The sequence below is a fragment of the Nematolebias whitei genome, chromosome 5 (assembly GCF_014905685.2).
Source record: "Nematolebias whitei isolate Nwh7 chromosome 5, NemWhi1, whole genome shotgun sequence".
Lineage (NCBI taxonomy): Eukaryota > Metazoa > Chordata > Actinopteri > Cyprinodontiformes > Rivulidae > Nematolebias > Nematolebias whitei.
The window spans coordinates 44,865,912-44,877,827 of record NC_056502.1 but is presented as its reverse complement, the minus strand read 5'-3'; the positions used below and the strand labels follow the sequence as shown (position 1 = coordinate 44,877,827).

The 11,916-nt window shown below is 43.9% G+C and overlaps 1 protein-coding gene across 1 annotated transcript in view; it reads right to left on the bottom strand.

The window, feature by feature from the left end:
• Window positions 1-8,300, bottom strand: part of LOC119410416 (transcription initiation factor TFIID subunit 2) — a gene marked incomplete at its 3' end in the record, with an annotated part of 27,567 nt that extends 19,267 nt beyond the window's left edge. Inside the window, 2 exon segments of the mRNA XM_037677328.1 lie at window positions 7,247-7,291; window positions 8,256-8,300. Of these exon segments, the coding sequence (XP_037533256.1) occupies window positions 7,247-7,291; window positions 8,256-8,300 (90 nt within the window).
• Between the last annotated feature and the right edge of the window lie 3,616 nt (window positions 8,301-11,916).

The window sequence follows — 11,916 nt, the reverse complement described above, 5'->3', positions numbered from 1 at the left end:
AAAAAGAAACGTTTCGCCCCTCGTCCAAGAGGCTTCGTCAGTCTGAATGGCCAGGGTGGCTTCTGGGTAATACCAGATGGCTAGGCCTCAGACTGACGAAGCCTCTTGGACGAGGGGCGAAACGTTTCTTTTTTAACAAAAAAACGAAGTCCAGATGACATGATTCAACCTTTTTTGTTGTTATATACCTGGATGACTGAGAAAACAAACTGTGTGATTATAAAGACAGTTCTGTCATCTCCAGAACAGATCTTGTCCTTGCACGCAAAAGTTCAGGAATTACTGATAAAAAAATTAATTTCCAGGGTTCCGAGAGGTAAACACAGGGTTTTACTTCCTGGTTCCACGTCCCAATAGCCAGCTTCTGTAGCCAAGGATCAGACCGCCAGGGTCCCCGCCCTCGGCCACCACCCATCCCACATTGCACCCAACCCCTTTGGCCCCTCCCACAGGTGTTGAGCTCATGGGAAGGTGGACCCATGTCTCCTCTTCGGGCTGTGCCCGGCCGAGCTCCATGGGTAAAAGCCCGGCCACAAGGTGCTCCCCCGCATGCCCTACCTCCAGGCCTGGCTTTAGAGTGGGGCCCCGGTGACTCAAGTCCGGGCAAAGGAACATTAAGTCCATTTATTTTTCTCTTCATCGGGGTCTTTGGGTTGCACTTTGTCTGGTCCCTCACCTAGGACCTGTCTACCATGGGTGACCCTACTAGGGGCGTAAAGCCCCTGACAGCATAGCTCCTAGGATCATTGGGACACTCAAACCCCTCCACCACAGTAAGGTGGCAGCCCAGGGAGGGGTGAGAGAGGATGAAGATCAGTTCCTCCAAATCCAAGGCCATGGTCTTGAGCCAGAAAAGGGTAGAGTGCCCTCTCTGGGTCAGGGAGGAGGTCCTACCCCAAGTGGAGGAGTTCAAGTATCTTGGGGTCTTGTTCACGAATGAGGGAAAAATGGAACGCGAGATCGATAGGTGGATAGGTGCAGTGTCTGCAGTGAAGCAGGCGCTGTACAGGTCTGTCATGGTGAAGAGAGAGCTGAGTCAAAAGGCGAAGCTCTCAATTTACCGATCAATCTACATTCCTACCCTGATCTATGGTCACGAGCTTTGGGTTGTGACCGAAAGAACGAGATCTCGGATACAAGCGGCTGAAATGAGTTTTCTACGCAGGGTGTCTGGGCTCTCCCCTAGAGATAGGGTGAGAAGCTCGATCATCCGGGAGGGACTCAGAGTAGAGCCGCTGCTTCTCCACGTCAAGAGGAGCCAGTTGAGGTGGCATGGGCATCTGTTTAGGATGCCTCCTGGACGCCTCCCTGGTGAGGTGTTCCAGACACGTCCCACCGGAAGGAGGCCCAGAGGAAGACCCAGGACACGCTGGAGGGACTATGTTTCTCGGCTGGCCTGAGAACGCCTTGGGATTCCCCCGGAAGAGCTGGCCCCAGTGGTTGGGGAGAAGGAAGTCTGGGCCTCCCTACTTAGGCTGCTACCCCCGCGACTTGACCCCGGATAAGTGGAAGAAAATGGATGGATGGATGGACTTCCTGGTTCCGAAAAGGACCGGACGAATGAGACCCATTTTGGACTTGTCCGTATTCAACAAGTCAATCATGGAGAGACAGTTTCATATGCTGACAAACAGACAGCTGTTGGACAGCATTCACCAAAACGACTGGTTTACCTCCATCGATCTCAAAGACGCCTATTTTCACATTCCAATCATTCCAAAACACAGAAAGTTCCTGCGCTTCTCCTTCCAAGGGATCCAGTACCAGTACAACAGGCTCCCGTTCGGTTATTTCCTCGCACCACGCATGTTTTCAAAATGCGTGGAGACGGCTCTGCAGCCGCAACACAGAGCAGGGACGAGAATTCTGTTTTACCTGGACGATCTGCTGCTGCTGACCCGATCCAGGCAGGAAGCAGCGGCACAAACCAAAACGCTGACGTCACACCTGTTAAACCTGGGTTTCGCCATAAACTGGGAGAAGAGTTCGGTTCTTCCGGCCCAGATGATCGTTTATCTGGGAGTGGCGCTAAACTCAGTCACTATGAGGGCCCGTTTATCACAGGCGAGAGCCGAAGCTCTAAAAGACCAGCTCCGCCGCGTAAAACCCAGCAGAGTAGTGACAGCTGTTTCTATCATGAAACTGTTAGGAACGATGTCGTCAGCTCATGCTATGGTTCCGCTGGGCTTACTCCACATGAGATGCCTTCAGAGAAGGTTCGCTCGCCTGTGCATAGATCCGGTATGGCAGAAGAGGCGGATGACTTCTGTGCCCCCCTCCGTGGGAACCGACCTGAAATACTGGAGAAATCCTCTCACTCTGTCAGAGGGAGTTCCTATCAGCAGACCTACGGCACACGTCTCAGTTTTCACAGACGCGTCCCTGTCAGGCTGGGGAGGAACGTGCCTGTCTCAGGCGGTGGGGGCGCTGTGGCCACCTCACACATCAGCTCATATAAATGTTTTGGAATGTCTCACGGTTTTGAATGTGATTCAACATTTTGCTTCCTTGCTGCAGAATCAACATGTTCTGATCCACACAGACAACAAGGTGACTGCAGCTTACATAAAAAGGCAGGGGGGTGTGCGCTCAGCCCAAATGTTACGCATTGCGAGGCAGCTGCTGTGTTAGGCACACAAAAACCTGCTCTCCATCAGAGTAGTGTACATCCCCGGCGTCCTGAACAGATGAGCGGACATAATGTCCAGGGGGCAGTTTGTGTAACGGGGACTGGAGTCTCCATCCCGAGCTGATTTCTCGGATTAGGGAGAAATTTGGCCGAGCAGCATTGGATCCGTTTGCCACACGGGAGAATGCCCAATGTCAAATATGGTTCTACCTGAGCAAACGGGACGACCCACCGTTAGGAGTGGATGCCTTTGCCCACAGCCCGTGGCCAAAAATGCTCATTTACGCATTTCCTCCAGTCCCTCTAATATCACGGTTTCCGAACCGAGTTTGAGAGGAAGAACTGTCAGCCATTCTGGTAGCCCACCGAGCACCCCGTGGTTCCCAATCCTGCGACGTCTGTTATCGGGTCGACCATGGAAACTGCCGTGGAGGGAGGATGCTCTCCTCCAGACAGGAGGATCGATCAGGAGTCACCCAGAAATAGGCCAGCACCTTTGGGTCTGGCCGCTGAGCAGATCCGCTAAGAGAAGATGGGTCTCTCCCAGGAAGTGGTTCGCACAATTCAGGATTCACGTGCTGCTTCCACCACAGCGCTGTACACATTAAAGTGGCCAGCCTTTCAGTGCTAGTGTATGGAAAAAGGTGCAGAGGCCATCTCATGTCCACTAGGTGGCGTGCTGTCCTTTCTGCAGACTCTGATGGACAGAAATCTGGCGTTCAGCACAATTAAAACGTATGCTGCAGGCATCTCTTCCTGTCACGAAGGCTTCGGTGACAGAACAGTTTTTAATTACCCGCTGATTAAACGTTTTCTGAAAGGTGTACGGAGGCACAGACCGGTGTCACGCCCACTACCTCCACAGTGGGACTTAACGATGGTTCTGCAAGCCCTGATCAAAGCTCCTTTTGAGCCCTTGGATCAGGTTTCAATCAAATTCCTGCCACTCAAAAAAACAGCCCTGTTGTTGGCTTTGACATCTACAAAGAGAGTGAGTGATTTATCTGCGCTCTCTGCTGCCCCCTCGTCCTCAGAGTTCAAGCTGATGGCAGCTCAGCTGTGTTCAGACTAGGGGTGCGAATCTCTCTGTGTCCGACGATCCGATTCAGATTTTTGGTGTCACGATACGATTTTAAAACGATTTTAGATTTTAAAACGATTTTCGATTCAGAAACGATTTTTCTATTGAAATGGTCATACATTTTGTTTCAATTATGTAGCTGACAAGCTGAAAAGATTAAACAACAATGTAAACCAATAGACCATTTATTTAAAAATCATTTTAGGTTCCTTACTGTATTAAATTTTTTTATTCATTTTATATTTATACCAAAAATGGGAAAAAATATAGGAGTGTATAAAATTCTGTAACTTAAATTACCAGTATTAGGTTAGCTTAGTTGCCTGAATTTTTCTCAAAAAAATTTAAAAAATCCAAATCTACGAAAAAATAATTCTTCCATCCATCATCTTCATCCACTTCTTCCTTTGTGAGTCACTGGTATCACTGGTGCCCATATCAGCTATCACTGTGTGAGAGGCGGGGGACACCTGGACAGGTCTCCAGTCCATCACAGACAAATAATTCAAAATATATAAATATAAAAGTAAACAGACTTCAGCCTACCAAAGTATATTAAACTTTAATTCAACATAAAATACAGACTTCAGTTATTTTTAATCATATTGTTCTAACATTTGTTATATTTTCAAAACTTAACCTAATATGAAATATACAGACTTCACAGTCTTAACAATATTGATTCATATTTAGTAAATCTTTAACAAAATTTCAAAACCTGTGCAAGTTTGCACAAAATCTCTTCAGAACTATAATTTATAAACCATAAACTGTATCATTTAGAACTGGCTCCAGGAGATGTGCGTCTCATCTGTCCTCTTCAACCTGTTAAAAAGACAAATTGCATAAAGTTTGTTGTATAACTTGTCTATAAGTTTTAGTATAATATGAGAAAAAACAGTTACCTTTGAGCTGCAGATGCATCAGAGCTTCTCCCATCCGTTGTTTCATGGTAAAGTTGTGGTGCTGCTTTATCGCGCAAAAAAAAAAAAATCTACATGAAGGAATAACGTACATTGAATCCATCGTATTAAAAAAAACCTGAACCTCTCACCTTCCACTGAGCTGTCTGCTCGTAAATCCTTTGTGATACAGCAGGAAATGGAGAGGGAAATCTTCACAGCCTTTGGGAGAAGCCTGGAAGTTTGTTGCAGAGTTTGCTGGTCGGCTGCTTCGCTTTCATCTTCCGTGAATTTTGTCTTATATCCAAAATACTGTCCCACAATTTTATTTTATACTTCTTGTAAACAACTGTGCTCTTGTGAAGCTCTATCTTCCCCGGAACATTGTAGGATCTGAAATGATTTTTAAAGACGAAGCAGCGGGTTGAATCGCGCTGTCTCCCTCCTCCATGCTAGCAAGCTCCATTCAGATAAAGGGAGTTGGCTAACTAGCTTGCTGTACGGTGGCCTACACGGCTCATTCTAAGGCGGCCGAACGGGGAGTAGGAGCGGAAAAAATATAAAACTTAAATGCATTTTAAAATCGATTTATGGACCTTTAGAAACGATTCAGAATCGCCAGGACTAAGAATCTAGATTCATCGAAAAAACGATTTTTTTCTGCACCCCTAGTTGAGACCTAACCCAGCTTTTATGCCTCAAAACATCACGCGTTCATTTAAAATCGAGAACGATAACGTTAGAAGGGTTTTTCCCTCCCCCCTAACAAATCAGAAGAAGAAGCATCTTTTCATCTCCTCTGCCCTGTGCGTGCGCTGGCATGTTACATAACACGCACGGCCACACTGCGCCAGACTCAACGTCTGTTTGTACATTATAGAGACGCCTCTGCAGGTCGCCCGTTATCCACCCAGCATCTGTCACACTGGCTGTGTGAGGCCATTTCTGAAGCTTACAGAGCATCAGGTTTAGAGCCTCCTGAGAACCTCAGGGCGCATTCGACCAGAGGAATTGCATCTTGGACAGCTTTGCATAATGGTATGACAGTGCAGGATATTTGCACGGCGGCTGCATGGTCGTCGCCTTGCTCATTTATCCGCTTTTATTTGCGTGATGTTTCTAGTTCCATGGCGCATTCTGTCCTTAGTGCCATAACAGAATAATCCTAATGTTTTCATGGAATTTCTGTTTAAACTCACATCTGACTGCATGCAATTACAGTGTGAGTTATTTATTATCAGTCACAAGTTCTGTGACTGATGTTTTTGTTCTACTGTTACCAATCAGTTCATGACTACTGTTACCAATCAGTTCATTTGATTACTACTCAGTTCATTACTATTAATCCACTCATATTGAAGAGCTGTTGATCTGCTCTATTCACTACTAAACGGTTACAATCTTAACCTGCTCTTTTCCATTCTCGGCAGCAGGACTGCTTTCAGCCTTCCTCCTTTTTTTCCACCGCCGGAAACCCTTTTCTCTCCGGGGCGCTCCTGTACATGGAACGCGTAATTATGCACATAGAAGGCAGAGTGATGAAATGTTTTTTGGTGCAAGCAGGTGCTTCATACTGTGTCTGAACGGACCCAGTGAGGCATAGACTACATCCTGCTTCGCCTTTAACCCACCAGCGACAGCCTTACGAAACCTATAAAGCCTTAAGCTCTAAGCCTTATGAAACCTATATGAAATAGAACGTTGGTTACGTACTGTAACCCCAGATTCTATGAGTATAGGCGTAGCCCTTTAAGCACTGGGCCTCACTGGATCCTAAATTTTTTTTTTTTTTTTGTTTTTTTTTTTTCATTTAGCCTTTATTTATCCAGGTTAGTCTCATTGAGCCACGAGAACTCATTTTCAAGAGAGACCTGTTTAGGGAGCACATGGTGGGGGTTAAGGGCCTTGCTCATGGGCCCAGAGTGGGGCGAATGAGGGTGGGGGCAAGTGTGGGTGTTTCACCTACCCCACCCACAATTTTGATGTTGTCGGGGCCGGGGCGTGAACCGGCGATCTTCGGATCACAAGCCCACCTCTCTAACCTCTGCGCCACCACTCCCCAAGTGGCTGAAGAAAAAGCTATTTTGGGAGCAGATTACCCACTCTCAACGTAATTTATACGGACCGGGTGAGGCCCACACAACAGGTGGGCATGGACTAAAGTTTTCAGTGCTACGCTTCGCGTGACAGGATAAAACCCACCAGCGACAGCCTTAAAGGGCTATGCCTATACTCACAGAATCTGGGGTTACAGTACGTAACCAACGTTCTTGTGACATTGCAGAAGCTTATCGAAACAATGCCGCAGTGAATGCATGCTGTAATCAAAGAGAAAAGCGGTCCAATGAAATATTAGTGTGTGAGCTTTTTATTTTTTTTTGGCCAAGCAGTGTATGTTAGCTCAATATCTGTAATACTGGAGTTATAGTCATTTTTGTATTTGCTAAGGTTGCTTTACTGTGGGGGCCATCTTGAATGGGGTTGTAACTTGACTATTTGCATTTCACTTATGCACGTTTGTCCCGAGTTATTTCCTGAGTAAAACAAAGCGTGACTACCTTACGAGGCTGCAGCCTGGTGTAATACAAGTTCATGTATGGGTGCAGTAAAACAGATGTGACAGCATGTACTTACAATGACAGATTTCCTTTGGAAGTTGATATTGTTGATGCACACAACCTGGTGGGTCGTAAAATCAACAATAAAGTAAATATTAATATTAGTTGCACAGTATTGGTTAAAAACTAGTAAAACAACCTCTACAGTAAGCACAGAGCCTCTTCATTTTGTGACTGACATGAATTTGCTGTGTACCATTTTTTAAATTAAATTACCTCTACTTCAGCTATTAATCTCTTCACTCAGATATGTACAGATGCAGGTTGGTACTCTTCCACATTATTCAAAAAACGCAACTGATGTGACAGGAGCCAAAACACTCCAGTTTACTCTCTTTAGTCTCTGAAACTCTGACACTCATTAACATAACATTTTGACAAATCCCTGTCTGGCTTTTGTGTGTTTTTCTGTCCATAGTCGAGTCTCCTGGGTCTTCTTCTATGGAGCCCATTATTATTCAAAATGCAACAGAGGATGCAATTAGAAAATGACAGAGTCCAGAATGGTTTTAGATTGTGGCCTTGTCTCTTTTTGTTTGTTTTAAATCATTCACACACTCTGTCTGATCAACCACAGGTTGCATTTCCACTTGCTTCCACAACCTGGGGCGGGGTTGGGTACACTTTCATTAACTTTAATTTTTCATAACATTGCAGCTGTGGTAAGAGGGACAAAAAGCTGCTTGTAGATAGTTTTGTAGCCTTTCCCTTCAACTTTTTTTTGCTTTCAGCTGCTCCTTCCACAGAGAACTAAGTCACATGAACACTTGTCAATTGTTTTTACACCAGATGTCCTTCCTGACACAACCACAGACCACTGAGCTACCACAGCCCTCTGTGTGGAGCAGAGAGCTGCCATCTAGGGCACCTGGGGAGCAGATGGAGGTGGTTGAGGGCCTTGCTCAAGGGCCTAGAGTGGGGCAAATGATGGTGGAGGAATGTGTGGGTGCTTCACCTATCCCACCCACATTTTGATGTTGTCGGTACTAGGAGTTGAACCAACGATCTTCCGATCAGAGGCCCACCTTCTCTAACCTCTGCACAACCACTCCCCTGTAGCCCTTTAACATGAATATCTCTAATCAGTGATGACACAGAAACACCAAACTGTCTAATGGCTGTTTGTACCTGCAAGACTAATTAAAGTCGCATGACTATTAAAGAAAAGATTATCTTTAAGATCCGACAAATCTGTAAATACATTTTATTATAGTTTTGTAAACTAAACAAACAAAAAAGTCTTCACATACAGACATTAGACTAATGCTTTTAACTAAAATCATGTAAAAGATAAAGCACTGTTTCAGTGAGATAGATGAGTAGCAACACGTGGATCCACGTATGCATATGCGTGTGCATGTGTGCATATGTATATAATAAAAATACTTATAATTTAAAGGGCCGAGGGCTCTCAAACGCTTTATCCTTCTTCCTGTTCATCTTGTTGTCTTTACTGATCCATGGAGGAGCTCAGATGTTTATCCACAGCTCTGCTGCTGCTCCTTCAGGAAACGGAAACTTCGTGCATCCAATTCAAACAGAAAGGTACCAGGTCCAGGTCCTGGAAGGCAACAAAGATCAAATGAAGATTGAACGTTCACAGCTCAGTGTAGCATCGCTCGCTGTTTCACTTCGGTTTGTACTTCAGTTTGTATTAAAGCACCCAAAAAAGGATGCTTTATGATTAGGACAAGTAGGGTTGGTATGAAAAAGTCCACTAAATCATTGTTTCACCTGACAATCTCCAGATTATCCAGGAAAATATGTAGCATCCATTCAGTGTTCCGCCATTTTGTTTTTAACCTTTCACCTCCCGCGTAAAAATAACAAACGATATTTTAATATAACGGGGTAAAACAACAAAGCGCGATAATTTATATCATGTACAAGACGACAAAAGATGTTTTGTTATTACGGTTAATAAAAAATAAAAATCGAAAAAAGTCTGCGTCTATACGTCAGAGCATAAAGGCGGAGATAGGGCTCAGGAAAAAGCGAGCCACGCGGGAGCGCGCACAGAGGTGTGCGATGTTGTGTCAAGTTAAGTAACCCCAAAAGAATTAGTGCCCCCTGTCTCGGGAGCGCGCACAATGATCAATCAATCAACCTTCAGCGCGCACAATGATCAATCAATCATACAGGTAAATCCCATTGAGCCTCGAGGACTCATTTACAAGAGAGACCTGATTTCAACAAAGAAAGATGACAACAATGGACAACAGCAACAACAATAAACAGTTATAAAAAAGCATACTACAGTTTTTTTTTTTTTTTTTGTTGTTTTTTAACAAATAGGATGGCTAAAAGGAAAAGGTAACAAACCAAAAAACAGCTAGATTCCAAGACAAATGTAGAAAACTAACAACAGGAACATGTCAGCCTTGGACCCTGCCAGGTGTCCAACAGATTCTTAAAGACACTTGATGATGTTTTAAATGACGACGGATCGACTTCAGTCAAATTATTAAGTGTTATTTAATTGTGGAGCATGTAGGTCACAACAAGAAGAAATAATTTTATTGGTCTAAACGTAACATGTCTTCGTTTCAAAAAAACGAGGACGTCAGCTGAAAAACCAAAACCATGCAGTTTAATGCAGTCAATGACTCTGCGGTAACTAGTTTCCATGTTATTTGCCTCTGAAAATCCAGAAAAGGAACTTATTTATTATTTATTAAATGAATCGCCACTGGTTGATGGAAACATGCTCTACCAATTCATGCATCTGGTGGTGTAGATGCAGGCCGTGTAGTAACACATGATTGATTGCTGTCAACTGTTGCAATGATATTTGCAGCATTTCAGGTTAAAATCTACAGTAAGGGGGAAAGCAAACAAAAAAAGTTGCACAACAAAATGAAAATTATGTATTACGATAATGAGGTCTGTGACATTGCGTTCGTTCATTCAAACTTTATTTATACAGGTTAGTCTCATTGAGCCACGGGGACTCATGTACAAGAGAGACCTGTTCCAGACACAACATATAAACTACAGACAACAATAACAATAAACAATGACAACAATAGACTACAAAAAAAATGCTGGGGGCGGGGGTGTTTCTATTGCTTCTAAATTAAATAATACATTACTTTACCCATTGAAAGGTTTATATTTGTTATCATAATTTCCTCCTCAGCTTATTAGTGGAATATTTCATATGCATATAACGTTACTACGCTAGGAACACCTTGTCGGCTGAGCTACTTTATTATCCTTTGATCTAAAAGATTCACAAATGTCTCAGTTCTACCAGGTTCCTGTCCTGAGCTCATCAAAACATTGGTTAGTCAAAAACCAAGGTTCTTTTTAATCCGTCTGTCAGAGTTCATGGAGCTACAACTCCAACAGCAGTCATGAACGGAGAAACCCCTTCACAAGCTGAACACCTCCAGGCTTCGGTCACCAAGACAAAATCACACCTCAAAGGCCTGAAAGGTAAAATTAGAAAGTCTGCTGGTGAAGTCCATCACAGAATGATGTCTACTGTGGTACCAGAGATCCTGGAGACTTCTGGACCTAAGATCCATCTACTAAGAAGACCCATCCTGGATGAAGCCTCCCCAAGTCAGAACTGTGGATAGCAAGTCAGACTTGTATCTGTGGTCAACTCTGACCTTCACCATCACCTTCCAGGAGCCACAGGTTTGATTCAGAGGACAAAGATATCACTGAGGAGGACTTCATCTCTGATGACCGACCTCCAGAGACCACCTTCATTCACCAAGGAGAGCCTCAGAGAAATACTTCAGACGTTCTCACTTGTGAGAACCAGAGCTTGATCCAGGAGATGAGAAGACATCCAACACCAGAGCAGCTAGGCCTGCTTGTTAAATGTCTTATTGAGCAGGCCATTAAAAAATCCTTGCTGAACTTTTCTCCTGAAAGAGATCAAGTTCTCCAAGAAGAATTTGAGCCGATACAAGGAGACAAGGAGAACATTTTTACTTCACCAGAAAGCTCCCAGAAATTTCAGCAAGAGCATCTTCAGGCATGTCCTAAAGCAGCTTCTCTGTGAAGTCAAGTCAAATTCATTTATAAAGCACATTAAGCAGCAGCTGCTACCAAAGTTCAGTGAAGCAGAAGATCTGCTGCCTTTGTGGGTGCTCAATGATCCTCTAGTTCAAGATTGTGTCATCTCCGTTTTCAAGGAAAACCTCTTCATATTCACTAAAAAAAAGCATCCTTCTTTATAAAAACAACAAATCTTGGGGTCCGTGTTGCCTGTTAGGGTCTCCCATGGCCACCTGGCCCCAGCTGATGGGGTAATTCAAGGAGCAGGCTTAAAGAAGCTCCAGGAAGCACCTCCTTGTGGGAGCACAAGGAGTTGAGGGTGGATGCAGTTTTTCACTTCCTGTATGTATGTATGTCCTTTAGATACATATATTAGTTAATCATTCATTTTCTAATAAATTATTTAAATAAATTCTTGCATTTTTTTGTGGATGCTGCTGCTGAGGACAGATTTGTTCTTACTTAGAACGATGGGCGTGACAATGAAGGAACCATGACTTCATAAAATCCTTACAACTAAAACTTGATTAGTTACTCACTAATAATCGCATTAATTAATTAAGCCAAATAACATTTAGTAAATAAACAAATAACATCAATTTAGATTGACTGAGGAACAGCTTATACCCTGAAGCTGTTAGACTCATAAATCCCTAACCAAGATAATCACAG